This window comes from Platichthys flesus, chromosome 18 (assembly GCF_949316205.1).
Source record: "Platichthys flesus chromosome 18, fPlaFle2.1, whole genome shotgun sequence".
Lineage (NCBI taxonomy): Eukaryota > Metazoa > Chordata > Actinopteri > Pleuronectiformes > Pleuronectidae > Platichthys > Platichthys flesus.
The window spans coordinates 7231873-7248746 of NC_084962.1; the positions used below are offsets into that span (position 1 = coordinate 7231873).

A 16874-nucleotide genomic window follows, 5' to 3' on the forward strand; every position below is an offset into this window, starting at 1 on the left:
ACACACGCACACACACATACACACACATGCATAGACGCACAGCTTAAAGGCTCCCACATGAAGGCATCAAACGCTCCACAGCCAGCTTTATGGCGCTCATATGGCAGCAGATTTGATATTTTCCTACCACAGCGGGGGAATAAAACTCGCCACTAATTTGGACTGCGAGCGCCACCGCTAACTTTCAGCATGTGCCGACTGACTGTGTCTTCCAGATGTGTGGACTCCGTGCTCCTTAACAGCCTTACTTAAGAGGCATTAGAAACCTCACACCCCGTCTCTGCTACGCATGGAGAGTGATGATGGCGCTTTGGTATTCCACGCAAACACGCCGCCTTGTGCGGAGCTGCGAGCGAGGTGCCGATGTGAACTTCACGGTGTCGTTGCCATGGACCACTTGTGTCAGTGAGAATTCCGTGCACGTGTTAATGTTTTTTTTTTTGCATAAATCATTATCACCGAGGTCAATTTGACGGCACTGGGGTTATTGTAGCTTCCTGTCACTGGTGGCGACATGTGATAACAAATTTGCCTTAATCGGGGCAGAGTAGAATCAATGTCTTTGGCTGATTGACAACTTTTTGATTTTTACTTTTACATGCACGACTCGGTGGCAGAGCCTGCCGAGCTGCTCGCTCACTCCTCGGGACGGACATGCAGATAAAATCCTCCTGTGTCTGCGCGTGTGCAGCCTTTGTGCGGTCTGCCACACATTAGAGCAGAACACACAGTGCTCTCCTTCAAGGGGTAAACGGAGAGATTTTCTGACCAGGCTCCTCGCTCCAGTTTTTCCATTGAAAGGTAGCGTGTGTTTGCCTTCGGTAGCAAAAGGAGCCACCATTAGTTGTGGCAAATTGTGTCGAGGTAAAGAAATGGCACTTGTTAGACAGTCAGACGAGGGTAATCCGACCTGCGTCACTGTTGTTGTTCCTCTCCCCCCCCCCCCCCCTCATCTTATTATCCTCCTGCACTGATTGGGCAAGGATTGTGGCGGAAGAAAACTAGGAGACAGCGTTTATGGCTGTATTTTTTTTCCTTTTTACAGGCTGCCTCACCGCGAGAGATATTGAAAGCCTTTCATGCTACACTTACGATTCCCCTTATTTCATCCACTTATTTGTCTTGAGCAATTACACCGAGAGGGAACACTAGACGCAGACAAGCACATGACAAACACGAGCTTCTTTTATGTTGGTTTGTCACTTAAGTCTAAAGTGGTGTAACTGGAACAAGGTCTCGTTTGCAAACAGCATCAACAGCCTTCATGCACCCGACGAGACTTCCACATCAACAGGAGCTCTTAGTAAAAGTTGTGCGACGGGTGAGATGATGCTAAAAATGAATTGTATGTCTAATGTTGAAAGTTCAGTTCAAAATGATGGGGGGGGGGGACACATTTGCTCACTCAGAAAGACTTGGTTTACTTTGCCCAGATTTCTGCACCAACCTAAAAGCATATCATTCACGGAATTTCCCTTGAAAATATTATATTTGCCATTTTTTAAAGCAATGTCTTCTTTCCAGAAACAGTGTGGCACTGTTGTTATAATAATCCACAGAACACCCTGTTAACTGTTTTTACAAGGGCCGCACTTTTCATTTCATTTCAAACTCTACAGTGAGATCTGTGGATTATGAACATTTGATCTGGAAACACACACAGATGTTGAATACATTTCAGACATATTTTACAGCGCTGTGCACCGCAGAGAAGAGTGGACGAGTGTAGACAAGTAAACCTGAGCATATAAAACCCGAAACTATTTGGCTAGAGTTTTTATTAATCTGGGTGGACGGAGCCTGTGAAAGGCGAGAGGGAGAGGATGCAAACAATTTCCCACATAAACATGTTTTTTTAATTAACTTTTACTTTCACTTTAAAACCCGATCTGCCATCTACGAGTCAAAAGAAGAAACATCCCCCTGTTTTCTGTGTCTCGGACGAGAAAGGGCTTGCACCGTCATGTCCGGAGATGGCGTGGCAGACAGTAGAGTGAGCTCCTCAAGGTTAAGGGGCTACGCGCTCACTGTATACTGAGCGTAATTCATACTTTTTTTGGGTTCCAGAAATCCCTCTTCTCTGTGTCTGTCTTTCCCAGAGCAGAACAGAGCAAGCCAAAATGAAATAAAGCCTAAGATGTTATCAGGGTGATTGGTGCCAGCGGAGCTAGTCTGGGCCTGTGGTCTGGCGGGGCAGCGTTGGCCTGTACCACTGCTTGTATATGTGTGGGTGTGAGTGTGTGTGTGTGTGTGTGTGTGTGTGTGTGTGTGTCTCCTTAAGGCACTGATAGATGAAAGCTTTCTTTAACCATAAGCCATGCAGGAGCCATGCCAGGAGCAGGAAATGTATCAGCGCGATAACAGCCAGAAAGACAGAGAGAATACGAGAAAGAGAGAGGAACGAGAGGGAAAGAGAGAGAAAGAGAGAGACAGAGGGAGAGGCCACAGCCCCGTAGCCCCCAGGGGGAGGCCTGGGGCCAAACTCAGCCCCATCACACACCCGCATGTCACCCCGTAAATATGTGCTGGGTGTGTATGTTGAGAGATGAATCTATGTACGGTACATGTCTGCATTTGTACCCGTGAACAGGTTTGCGTGGAGCATTTGAGGTTAGGTGTTCCGCGGCGGTTTGACACACGCGAGCATGTTTTAAGGACCTGGGAGAGAGCGTGAGAGAACAGAATTCACCTGGAGACATGACCGGAGCAATGCCAATAATGTGCCATCGGGCTTCACATTATCATAAGTCCTTAGAAGACAAGGGAGACCGCTCAATGGATAAGGACAACAAAGAAGTTCAAAGCTTGAGTGGATTTGAGTTTTGTACACTCAATTTACAGTTTGAGTTGAGTTAAGATTCTATCCGGGTCATTTTTATTTAATCGTCTCACTTTTAGCTGTGCAATACATTATGTCGGTGGTTCTCAATGGGAGTTCCTACCAGGGGGTCCATTAAAAGTTTCCAGATTCACGCTTTAAAATTATCAGGATATTATGGGTGTTCTGTTTTGACATGATGCAATTCTTTTCAAGAGTTTGAATTGAAGATAATGTCTGTACTTCAATTAAGACGTTACCTTAGCTGAGGCTCACTGCATCAGCTCCTTGTGAATCTTGTAATGAATCTAATCCACATTAAAAGTGTGTGTCGACTCCAGGAAGTCGCTTTTCTGCGGTAAAAAAGAGAAACTAAATCATTCATTCATTTCGTTTTTTTTCTCACCTTTAAAAAAGAATTAGAGAGCTGAACATCTCTGGCCTATATTTGTATTTTTAACACTCTCCCCTTTCTGTTGCATCAAGCTAACGCTAATTAGGTTGCAAAACGGTCTCAAATGATGCAGCACTCCGCGTGCTCTCTCTCTCTCTCTCCCTCACCAGCCTCACAGCCTCTGCTTTGTGTTCGGAAGAGGGAACAAAGCACTGCATCCTCTCACAACCTTTAATAGCTGGAATTAGATATTAAATGAGGGAAATTGTGGCGATAGAGTGAAATGGCTTGTGCATGTTCAGGCTCACTGGAATGGACTCCATGCCATTTCTCAGGCATGTGAGGGGCAAGTTTTATAGCGGGCTGATTGGTTTGGATGGACTCGGTGTGCTGCGTTCAGGGCCACGGTGGTATTTTCCTGTGGGCGGCTAGTTAACGCTGCTTGGCTCCGATGGGCAGGATCCAGCTGGGGAACATTACTACTGCTGAGAGAATATAGCACCATGTCACAGAATGGTAGACGGAGATACACACTGAGGATGCAAACACATGCACTACGCACACACAGAGACACAAAAAGCACTGTTTGTTCCATTTTTTATTTTTTCATACTCAGTGTTACACAAAATACACACATACACACACACACACACACACACACACACACACACACACATGCAGTCGTGTCTCCATTACCTCGCAGGACATTCGATTGACATACATTGATATCCTGGAGACTCTACCCTTAACCATAGCTGCTACTTGCCTAACCCTATCCTTAATCTAAGCCCAAACCTAGCCTAAACCTAACCTAACCTAAAACTAAATTTGAACCTTAACCTCTACCAAACCTTAACACATCTCCTCAACTTAGAAATCTATCATTTACGTTAGTGGGACTTGCTTTTTGTTCCCACGAGGAAGACCTGTTCCCTTAATGTGACCCTGGAGACAGAGTTAGGTCCCAATAAATGAGTAATATGCACACACACGTTAAACCAAAGGCGTTCACATGTATGAAGGGTAGAAAGCCTTGGAGGAGTTTGCTAAGGATCACATGCTCATCACAGGTTGAGATAAGCCTTTGTGTGTGTGTGTGTGTGTGTGTGTGTGTGAGACGTCATAGGGTGTTTTGTTTCATTTAAATCGTCAACAAAGACCAAAATGATGCCACCTTTTCATTCTGTTCCAAAAAAAAAAAATCCAGCACAATATATTTCATACTGTTTGTATATAATGATTGATCCGATTAAAAATTTAATAAACCCCCCCCCCCCCCCGCATAACTGAAATCGCATGTCACTCATATGTCAAAGTCAATTTCCTATTCAGTGCCGGTGAATAGGAAATTGACTTTCTGGACAAAGTGAGAGTCCCCGAGGGATGTGACTGGAGCTCATTTGGATGTAAAACCTCAAACAAACATTGTGGGAGTCCGCAAAGTCAGTTTCCAGTTCATGGTCAGAGGAGAGTTTTTTGTCTTTCATCACCTATCCAAACATTTCGATTTTTCTTGCTCATGTGTCGCATCACTGGGGGCATTTTATCTAAAACACTTATCCTAAAATCCATTCTGTTTATCAGCGGTGGATTTTTATTTCTTTGCTTCAGCTCACACCTCCTGTCGTTGCATCCTTTTCACATTTTTATGTTGTTTGTTTTCTCTGCTGTGTCAAGGCAAAACGCGTAGGTGATGGAATGAGACATTAAAGTGCGTCTACTTCTTATTTAAAATGTAAATGCAGGTGATAAAGTAAGCCACAGCGCACTTTTTCTTCTGCTCCCTGCAATTATCTTTTTTCCCCTCTTTCACTGTCTTTCCTTCTTTTCTCCCTCCGCCTTGTTTCTCCTCCTTTCATCATCTTCTCCATCTTGCTCCTCTCTCTTACATCTTCTCTTGAACCACAAGCACGATTGAGTGTCACCCATTTGTCAGCGTCACATGACAGACAGCAGACCCCACAAGAATGCGCACACACCCCGAAAAAATGCTCACACACTTGACGCGCGCGCACACACACACACACACGCTCACAGGAACATGTGCACACGCACGTACAGGCGCTGGGACCAGTTAGGAGCTGATGGCGATGAGTCAGGCTTAGAGAAATGCCACAGAGAGCTTAGCTAATGCACTTTATGGAGCTCCCTTTTTCTTTTCCTTCCCTCCCTGTCTTTTTTTTGTGTGTCTATATCGCTCCCTCCCTCTTTCTCCCGCTTTGTCCTAGAAGCCGAGCCAAGAGTCATAGCTCTTAACTGACAGAGAGGTCTTTCCAGTTATTTTTCACAGCAGCGTCCCCTGTGCCCTCGCCGGGATAGCTTGCCTCATGGCGGTAACATGCTCCCTCGGTCGCGCTACATGAGAGCCTCTTCCACTCGTGCGTTGTCGCGCAGCTGGTCTGGCTCCGTGTATAGTGTGCGTGTCTGGGATCAAGTTGTTGGAGATACCTGATCCCTTTTATTGTTCATTTGACCCGCATCCCAGGAGGCATGAGGGTCAGGGTGGAGTACGCAGACACCTAGTACAGGTGCTCAGTGTGTACATGCATGGGATAAAGAGGAGGAGAGGAGAGAGGGATGGAGAGAGAGAGAGGGGAAAAGTGAAGAGATAAATATCGTTAGGGAAAATGTGTTCGAGGGCTCAGTCCCTAACACTTTTCCGTGAGCACACGAAGGAGCACTGCGTCTTTAAATTCTCTTTTGGGCTGTCAGGCATTTCAGCTGGTCATATTGGCTGCAGACAGACACACACACACACACACAGACACACACACACACACACACACACACATACAAACACACACACACACACACACACACACACACATACAAACACACACACACACACACACACACACACACACAAACACACACAGATGTATATGGTTAGCAGGCCAAAGCTGGTTTGAGTTAGCATGGAGCCAGTCACACTGTGTGAGAGCCTTACCCCCTGCCTGCTACTGCCACCCTCCACAGTCCCTCTCCTTCTTTCTGTCTCTCCATCTCCCTCTTTCTTTTACTGCATGTATGTGACAGTCAGCTGCTGCACGTCGGGGCCCTAGTTTAATGTGCAAGGTCCCTTTTTCCCTGAGAGACACACACACACACACACACACACGGTTGATCTGCGTGGCCCCATGTCTCCTGATTAGCCCCCCTCATGACAAACAAGCCATCAGAGCAGAGGGGAGTGGGGCATGGAAGAAGAAGAAGACGAAGGAGGAGGAGCGGGAGGGACGGATGGGAGATGTGAGGAGGAGGAGAGGAGCAGAGGTGTAGGGAGGGGACAGGGGGTGAGGAGAGGAGGCCGGGACCCCTGGGGACCCCTAGATCACAGCCATGCTAATGAGGAGCTGCTTTGCCAGCAGCAGAGGTGTCAGCTAACCCCTGACAGGTGCACACACGCGTACTCCCCAGAAGGCTTGCGCTTGCTTGTGCACGTGAGAGTGTGTCTGCGAGAGTGTGCGTGCGTGCACGGAGAGGGTAGGGGAGAGGAGGGGCTGCAGGGGCATGTTTCAGTCCCAGTGGCCTAGCCTGCGGGCGGCTTTGTTCTGTATGCAAATCTGTCGCTGTGGCGTTCTGTCGCCCTTGATGGAATGTTGGAGCAGTACAGCGGACCTGAACTCCAGGAATGCTGCAGTGCACTCACAAACACACACACACACACACACTCGATGCACACTCACACACACACACACACACACATCCTCACGCATACACACGCGACACCAACTGTAACATTTCACCTGCTCCCTGACTCGCCTCCTTGTTAACAACCCCAACCTGCACCGTCTTCTGTTTGTACACATTACAAACTTTGCTCCCTGACTTTGTTTCACCCTGGCTTCACCCTGAATGTGGTACAGTCGAGAGGGCTTGGTGGGCCAGCGTTCAAATTCTACTTATTTTCAATTATGATGTTTTTCCCTGAGCTTTGTGAGGGGAAATTTGGCATCAGCGAGCGTTCATTACCATCCACTCACTGCTCCCTGTCAGCAGCGACGCTCCGCTTTGCCCATCTTGTTCGAAGGCTGAGCTTGTGGATTTTTGTTATTCTTCCGTGGTTTTTATTATAAGTCCCTATGGATTAGAGCATCCGATAAAGGCCCCCAAATGTAAGTGCTATATAAATCGCAGTCATGCTGTGGAGATGGCATATGCGAATTCCCCAAATTAAACACAAAATCCACATGTCTGCACCATACGCCTGGTGTCTACTTCAGCTCCGCCAAGCTCACACCAACTTTTCAACACTGGCCATATGCGAACAGTCAATACCATGGCTCCCCTTCATCCACTGGCATTTTGTTTGTACTTTTAAGGAAAATAATGGCTATAAAAGGCAATCTGGAAAGAATAAAATCTGATGTAAAGCTCAGATCTCAGTCCCTGAAGACTGGCTTAATTGGCCCGGTGGTTTAGTAAAAAAAACCAACCCAGGAGAGAAGGAGAGCATTATTACTGGCCCACCTCAGCTCCATGCATGTGCCAATGTTTAATAACTTCCTCCAGGCCTCCTGGCCCTTAGCCCTGGTTTTGTTGCACAGGGCAAAGAGCTGGTCTCCACGCAAGTCTCAGGTTTGTGTTTCGTGGAAAAGTCTGCCTGAGTGGACACCTGGACAGACGCATAACTTACTGTGTTTCCTTTTTTTATAGGGTGAATCCAATACACTGTAGAAGTAGTAGTTGTGCTGTTTGTAAAATGACAGAAGCAGAGAGTAGTGCAGCAGCATATCACCAGAATCTTGCTGCGACTGCATTTCATCGCAACCCCTCATCTCAGTCATAACCACTGAGCAGTGTGCGTGCTCGTGCGTGTGTGTGCATATGCTGTGTGTAAATTGGGCAATTAGGTCCAGCATCAGTGGCTGAGTGGAGATGAGAATTTAACTATTGTAACTGGTCGTTGACCTTGGTGGTCAGCGGTGGCAGGGTCTCAGTCTGCGTGTCAGGCACGAGACGGTAATTGATACAAACCGAAGCATGACACGGCTCACCGTGATTCTTTAATGATATCGTCACACTCCTCCAGTGCGTGTGCAAATGTGTGTGCGTGTGTGTGACTGTGTGTGTGAGAAAGAGAGAGAGAGGACAGGATGGAATGAGGATGTCTACGGCCTCTGTCTTTGTGCATTTCTGTGTGTCTGAAACATGGAGGATCTATCTATCTATCTATCTATCTATCTATCTATCTATCTATCTATCTATCTATCTATCTATCTATCTATCTATCTATCTATCTATCTATCTATCTATCTATCTCTCTATCTCTCTATCTCTCTATCTATCTATCTATCTATCTATCTATCTATCTATCTATCTATCTATCTATCTATCTATCTATCTATCTATCTATCTATCTATCTATCTCTCTATCTATCTATCTATCCACCAATACATTCGTCTCTATCTCTGATTCTCTTAGTGGCGACATACGGCTTGCTTTTCTTTTCTCTCTCCCTCTTCTCCTCCCCTCCCCCTGCTCGTTTGCTCGCTTGCTTGTTTGTGAAGTTGATAACATTTGTCTTGGGTCGTCATTAGGCGGTGGCCATCAGCTGCCACTCTATTAGCCGCCACGCTTCCTTTAGCAGCATATGGCTCGGCCGTGTAAGATATGACAAGATGCAAATGTGTTGCTGTAGCGGCGATGGGGGGGCGTATGTTTGTGGGGGGTGGTGGTATATGACCGGGTGGCTTGTGGTATTGATGAGGCCATTTGTACGGACCAAAATAGAGATAAAAAAATAAAAAATAAAACACACAATTTGGTAAATGAAGCAAGATCATCAGTCCCTCTGCCAATCTCACATCTTCACTTCATATTGATCCTTGTGTGTTGATGGGATTATAAAGCTCACAAGTCTATAGACCCCTCTCGCTCCCTCAGGGTATGTAAATAGCCTTGTGTGCGTGCGTGCATGTGTGTGTGTGTGTGTGTGTGTGTGTGTGTGTGTGTGGGTGCACTCAAGCACGTCTGGCCCCCAAAGTCCCTCCACCTCTCTTCTTACCTTCTCTCCTCCTCTCCCCTTCCCTCTCTCGCTCTCTTCTCGCCGTCCAAAGCTGTTAAGCTGTCCAGCTCGTTGCTGCCAAGCGGCCGTGTGAAGCCTCGCCAAACTAAACACGGGCAGGCGGCCCACTACTTGCCCCACACACAAACACACGCATATACACACGCATGCTTAGAAGTTACGCTTGCGTCCCCCCCCCCCCCCACACACACACACACAGACACACGCACACACTCTCAGTCACACACGTTTGTAGCAGGAGTCAGGTCATGTCCCACCCCACACACACAGTGAGAGTGACGGCTGCACTACAGCCCCCACTAATAGCAGAGAAAAACAGAGAGAATCAGTAAATGAGCCCCTCATTAACTTTTTCTGACCCTGTCTCCCCCGGGGGAAAGCCAAACCAATCACACCGCCAAATCAGCTTCCTGGACTCAGCACTGTTCCAACATCAGCTTCCGCTCATGTGCTCCACACGGCACGAGTGTGTGTGAATCTGTGAGCGAGCTGTGCCGTGAGAAGCAGAGAGAGCGGCAGGGGAGGAAAGTGAATGTAAAATATTGTTGCGCGATGTCTCAGTGACTGTGAGTGTGTTTTACATTCCCTGACAACGGGCGGCTCAGAGAGAGACAGCCATCTTAAGGGCTCTCCTCTTGATCACATGCCATTTTGGGCATGAGTTACCTCTCCGTCTTTGTTTTCTCCCTCCTGGCTCGGGGGCTTCGGTGCCACCGTACCGACTACAGCTCGGCTTGCGGTAGCTGCTGATCACAAAGTAGATGCAGATGACTCGCGAGTGAACATGAGACTGTGGAAATGCCTCTTCAGTGCTGCAGCCTGTGTTGAATTAGATGGATCCCAACCCCGGCTCTCTTTTTTTTTTATGAGTCACAAGCAGGCTGACAGTGCCATGCTACAGTGACTGATAGATTCATTTAGCATTATTAAGTCACGCCATTTAAAGGGGCAATTTGTCAGTGAGTGACGTACAGCCCCCCCCCCCCCTATCTCTCTCTCTCTCTTTGTGTGTGTGTGTGTGCGTGTGTGAGTGTGTGCGTGTCTGTGTGTGTGTGTGTGAGCAACCACAACAGATCGCTTTACTGTACCAGTTATTACACCAGTGACGTAGAGCTTTATTTAATGTGGATGCTGTTTTAAGACCGGAGGGGTCTTTACAGTTAACACGTCGTCTCCATCACCTCTCTCCCCTTTGTGTGTCTCTCCTTCTCTCTAATGCCTCATCCCACCCCCTCCCTCCCTCCCTCTCTCCCTCCCCCTCGCCCATATTTCCTTCTTTCCCCCATTGGTGTGTGTTTTTTTTTTCCGTGGCTGTCTCCCGTGTCTCCATATGGAAATGACACAGTAGACGAGATGGATCTGTGTATTAAAGCCTCGCTGACATTAGAATTAGCATAATGTGTCACGGCCTTAGGGCAGTACCTGCCATCTGCATTAGCCTGTAGACACACACGCATTCAAAATTTCACATGCACGCAGACAAAGCCCACAGAAGACCCCCATACACAGATACACAAAGATAATATAACTGTACTATTCATTTTCCTAAACATAACTCTGCACATATGCACACAGGTTGTTAATAAATGTGCAGGCATTGCAAAGTAACATGCTGGTTTTGAAACATTGAGAAATGTTTTTCTTTGCATGTTAGATTTGTACATTAATCATTTATTTCTCTTGGTCCAAAGGGAAAGATGAACCATCCAGCTACGTCTGCACAACCTGCAAGCGGACCTTCACCAGCGCCTGGTTCCTGCTCCAGCACGCCCAGCACACTCATGGCATCCGCATCTACCTGGACCACCACCCGGGCAACTGCTCCCTCACTCCCCGCATGGCTCTGCCTCCGCCCCCCGGCCTCGAGGCCCTGCCCCGCTCTCCTCTCCCCACTTTCCTCGGCGACACCAACAACCCATTCCACCTCCTCCGCATGGCCGCGCCCCTGCTCAGGGAACACCACCCTCCCCCGGGGTACATGGAGACCCGACTGCCTGCGACGCCACCCTTTATTAGCCCCCCACCTCCCCCAAGACTTCCTCTAGAGCGGCTAGGCCCAGAGGAGATGGGGCTGCTGTCCCAGCACCCCAGTGCCTTTGAGAGGGTGATGCGGATGACCCCCATGGAGCCTCCCTCCATGGACTTCTCCCGTCGTCTGAGGGAACTGGCAGGCAACACAACCAATAATGGGGGGCCTACACCCCCTCTCTCACCCAACCGTGTGCCACACATGCACCGCCTGCTAAGTCCTACACTTTTCCAGCCTGGCTCCAAGCCCCCAGCATTTCTCACCTACCCTCCACAGCCGCCCACTCCCCAGGGGGCACATGGCTCCACCAGCCCTCCTGACACCCAGGGTCAAAACCAAGCCCCGGGAAAATCCAAATCCTGTGAGTTCTGTGGCAAGATTTTCAAGTTCCAGAGCAACCTGATCGTCCACAGGCGCAGTCACACAGGAGAGAGGCCGTACAAGTGTCATCTATGTGACCACGCATGTTCCCAGGCAAGCAAGCTTAAAAGGCACATGAAGACACATATGCACAACAAGTCTGGGTCCATGAGTGGCTCCCCAGAACAGGGAAATAGAGGAGAGGGAGGAGAGGGTGAGGAGAAGAGTCGGGAGGGAGATTCAAGTGTAATGGGAATGGACAATGACGAGGAGGAGGAGGAAGAGGAAGAGGAGGAAGAGGAAGAAGAGGAAGAAGATGAGGAGATAAGGAATGGAAGTCGGCCAGATTCCAACTTAAGTGAGGACTCGCAGGAGTTCCGCCCGAAATCGGACAATGGTCCAAGACAGTCTCCTGAGGAGAAGACCATGAGCAGGGACCGAGTATGCGACAGTGGCGGTGTGGGCATCATGCACCCGTACAACCATCTGGACAATCACCTTAGACTTAACCCTAATAAGAGAAGCCTGGAGAGACAACCTAATGGAAATGGTGGAGACAGGGGTGAAGCAGTAAGAGAAAGAGAGAACCAGAGGGAGCAGGAGAGAGAGCGAGATGAGCAGGAGGACCAGAGGCCTGTGATGAACGGCAGAATTAGCGTATCTGAAATAGATTCCTTCCCTGGGCTGTTTCAGCGTCGGCCCACCCCCATCACCAGTCCAAACCCCTCCAACAACAAGAGGATCAAGATTGAGAAGGAACAGCTGGAGCTTCCCCCAACCATACCGCTCATCTCCCCTGAGAATGTCTACTCTCAGCTCCTGGCTGGTTACGCAGCTTCACGCCACTTCATCAGAGAACCCTTCTTGGGGTTCACTGATTCCCGTCAGTCACCATTCGCCACCTCCTCCGAGCACTCCTCTTCGGAGACAGGAAGCCTGCGCTACGCCACCCCGCCTGGTGAGCTGATGGAAGGAGGGAGCGCCTCGGGCCGCAGCGGCAGCAGCACTCCTCACCTCCTGCGGGGTCCGGGACCAGGGAGGCCCCCGAGCTCCAAGGACAGGAGGAATGACACGTGCGAGTACTGCGGCAAGGTGTTCAAGAACTGCAGCAACCTGACGGTGCACCGACGCAGCCACACGGGGGAACGGCCCTACAAGTGTGACCTGTGCAGCTACGCCTGCGCCCAGAGCTCCAAGCTGACGCGCCACATGAAGACCCATGGGCAGTTTGGAAAGGAGGTGTACCGCTGCGACATCTGCCACATGCCCTTCAGTGTCTACAGCACACTGGAGAAACACATGAAGAAGTGGCATGGCGAACATTTGATGGCCAGCGAGGTCAAGCTGGAGCAGGCGGACAGAGGTATAGCCAGCGACCATTAGTTATACAGTCTTCAGTGTACACAAGAAAACACACACACACACAGACACACACACACACGTACACAGAGACACACACACACACACACGCACACACACAGACACAGACACACAAATGAAATCCTTATAACCACTTCTTCAGCTATGGGGCTTGGCTGGATGATCTGTCTCTTTAAAATATTGAGACTGATTGATGTTCATCTTTTTTTCTTGTCACAGAAACTGCCACCTGAGAATATAAACAAAGGGAAACTTTAATGAGAACTTGTCTGGAATGCCCAACTTGGTGTTTTCTGGCAAACTGTCTGAGGATTTTATCAGTTAGGAATCCACGGAGCCTTTCTACTGTGCAATAATTTCTGTATTTATTGGATTTTTGTAATGATATTTGGCATGTGCAGGTACATCTTTGTGGGATTTCATATGGAGTTAGTTTTGAAATGTGCTTAAAAAAAAAAATGAACCTTTTTTTTTTCTAAAATGCTATTACAGGAAAAAAAGTCACCCTTAATACAAAATATCTTTTTTTTTTCCTTCAAGGAATCTTATTATCACGTGAGAGCAAAGTTGTACGAAGCCGTTAGCTTTTAAAAGTAAAAAGAGTTTTCTATATAAACTTCAGCAGCGGACTACAATCCATTCCCTCATACAGGCGTAAAGCACTGAATGTCAGCCTGACAATAAAACATCGTGTCGGATTTAAAAAATCCAACATCGTCTTAGAGATCTGATGAGTTGCTTTTAATTTATTCAGGGAATTTTTCCTTTTTTGAAATAAATAAAAATACTGGCATGTGAATTATTTCAAAAATGTAGTTACTTTACTGCTGTCCTCGCTTCAGTCAGGACATAAATAAAGGTTGCACTTAATGGAGGTACCCTTAACTGATGCTCAGAACATTCCCAATGTAGGATTAAACCGACATATTTAATATGTTGAGACTACTTGTGATTAATGTGAGAGGGAGAAAAGTCCTGTTTATGGTTTGTAAATATATTCTTTTTTTTTATATATATATGTTAAAGTAGCCCTGACTTTACGTGAAACACGGCCTAAAATTAAACAATCAGAAGACCAGCTGCTTGCATCATCCACAGTATATGCTATAAGTGTAACTACCATACATTATTGCTTTATCAGACCCACTCGATTACCTCCCCCACCGTACGCGTGCTTACTCAGAGGCGGTTTGTTAACCGGAAGCTACTTCAACAATTGTAACACTTTCTGAATCTGCCATCTCTCTCTCTCTTTCTCCCTCTCTCTCCCTCTGACCCAGTCCGACTGGCCCCTGTCCCCTTAGGACGCACAAAATGGTTTCAAATGAAATTCATATCGATACGTGTTAGCGTGTGTGTTCTTCTCTCGGCGGCGTGCTCTAAGCCGCTCTCCGACGGCGTCTTTTCACAGTTCACTAGCTCAGATTCATGCATTAGTGCGGCTTTGAAAAAAAAAAAAGAAAAAAAAAAGGAAGCCGGTTCATTCGCCTCACAAAGTGATACGGGTTTAACTCCCAGTAACAGATTTTGAGACAGTGTGCGTGTTCGTGACTTTTGGGGGGATTACAGTTTTTATTTTCTGCATCATTCACTCTGAAATGAATCAAAAAAAAAAAAAAAAATGGATATATATGAGTTATGATAATTTTAAGCACAGCTGCTCTGGGGGGGGGGGGGGGGGGGCGATGCAACCTATCTTTCTGGTAAAAAAATGAAAGATTGGAACTGAGAAATGAGGGAAGTGTGAGGAGGAAGACATGGAAGGAGAGAGAGCAAGTCCTTGACCAGGGAGAATAAGAGTCATGCAAGTGAAATTGAAAGCACATGAAAAGTGTGTTGTTCTCTTTTTTTTTTTTTCTTTTTCCAAACGCACATCTAGTGGCCACATCTTATAACGGCCCATCAGCGTAGAGACAGAGTGAGCGTGAGAGGGAGGGAGACAGCGAAAGCCACATGAAAGGGGAACGAGACGACATCATTCATCTTACCACTGCAACGCTCAGTCCTCAAAATCATCTTCACTTGAAAGTTTGACCTGCCTCTCTGGCCTATTGTCAGGTTTTTTTGTGTGCCGTTTTGTTATTGTGGAAAAAAAAAGGAACATAGCGTACCTTCAATGCAAATTCCTGACGTTAAGGTCACAGCAGCTCTCCATAAGCCATTCAGTCACCACGTATTCCAATATATTTTCAGTGAATTAACACGAGATCGGCTGAAGAGCTGCCTTCAGCTTGCTTACAGATGTGGATGCATGAGTGCAAAAATCAAAGTCCTCTTGTAAAGTGCACAGTGTATTCATTCCGGGAGTCAATTCAGCTCACAGTTGGGCCAAAAAAGAGCCATACAGCTATGAAATATGAAATATATATCGGATTGAAACCATGAATGGTGGAAGCCTGACAGTGATCCAGACCACACACACACACACACACACACACACACACACACACACACACACACACGGACATTCAGTCTTACAATATGTTTACAGTGTTGAAGTATGCCATTAATGAAATACTCTGTGTAAGTGTTTAAAAATGATAATAAAGTATTGTTTTCTCCAATGTTCTTTAAAAATGTTTTTGAATGCCATAGCAGTTTTGTATGATTATCCTGGTGGAGGGATTTTATCTTCATGAATATGTTTCTGTTTGATTACTTGTTCACTGTACGGGAAGACGATTTGTTTTTTTTTTAAATGTAAAATTGCAGAATCATGCCAGATTTTTTTCTTTTTCTAACAAGAGTGCTGCCATTATTGACTTATGGCCTCTCCTCTGTGTTTTTTTGTTGTTGTTGGTTTGGTGAAGCCATCCCTAAAGGATGTAAAACAAAATGATTTAAAAAAAAAAAAAAAAAAAGGAGAAGAAAGAAGCTGAACCTCCAGGGGGAATATTATGGTTTGTGAGGGAATACTTTTCCAGATTCTACGAGACATTCATGGACATTATGTTTTTTGTTGCTGTTTTTTTTTTTTTCCTCGTGGTTGGCTGAAGGTCTTGTGATGGCACTTACAGCTGTAATTTGAATGCATTTTCATATTTCACTTTTCACTTACACTCTTTGTACAAAACAGTTTCCTTGTTCTTTTTTTTTTCGGGGGGGGGGGGGGGCGGGGGGGGAGTGCATCATTGTGAAAAAAAGTAAGTGATTTCAGAACAGTACACATCTGCTGTTTTGAACATATATGTATTTTTGTAATGTGTTGAAAAATCAATACAAGAAAGCCAACACTTCAATAAATGTTGCAATTGCTCTATGACTGAACATATCTTCCACTCTGATTATTTCCTCCGCACATCGATACATACTCCGACAATAATAAAACACATGTAGCAACAGCCGGACGGGACCACAAGCGCAGTTACAATGTAACTCTATACAGAGCTACATGGCACACGCCTTGTGATGGGTAACATCTGTATGGAAAAAAATATTGTCACAGTATCTGTAAGAGATTAAATATAAATGTCAATATTATTTGAGCCGTCGCGCAATGAAAACGGAGAACTGCGTCCCACATAAGTGTGTCATCAAACCACCATAAACTACTGATAATAATGTTGCTTGACTTTTTGATGGCAGCCGACAAACATTGGTTGTTAACTTAAAGATAGGCCATGTTGTCATTTTTATGTTGCGTGATGTGGATGTTGAAGCGTAAGAAATGCATTCAAAGAACTAGAAATCATAAAAAAAAAAGATTGAACACTTGACCTTATAACTCATAGCAGCCTACAAAACAAGCTATACAATTTAAACTCCTAAATTGATCCTAGATTCTGTCTTGCGTTACGTTCCCTCCGCGCATCATTCAGGCTTCAAACATGTTTTTGCTCGACAATCCACATTCTTCAGATGCGG

General features: G+C 46.5%; 1 protein-coding gene across 2 annotated transcripts in view; it reads left to right on the forward strand.

The window, feature by feature from the left end:
• The window catches only part of bcl11bb (BCL11 transcription factor B b), a 30765-nt gene extending 14658 nt beyond the window's left edge, over window positions 1-16107 (forward strand). For both annotated transcript variants that reach the window (XM_062411816.1, XM_062411815.1), the window contains one exon: window positions 10933-16107. In XM_062411816.1, coding sequence (XP_062267800.1) covers window positions 10933-13013 — 2081 coding nt within the window. In that variant the 3' untranslated portion in view covers window positions 13014-16107. The remainder of the gene's footprint in view (window positions 1-10932) is intronic.
• The last annotated feature ends 767 nt before the right edge of the window (window positions 16108-16874 follow it).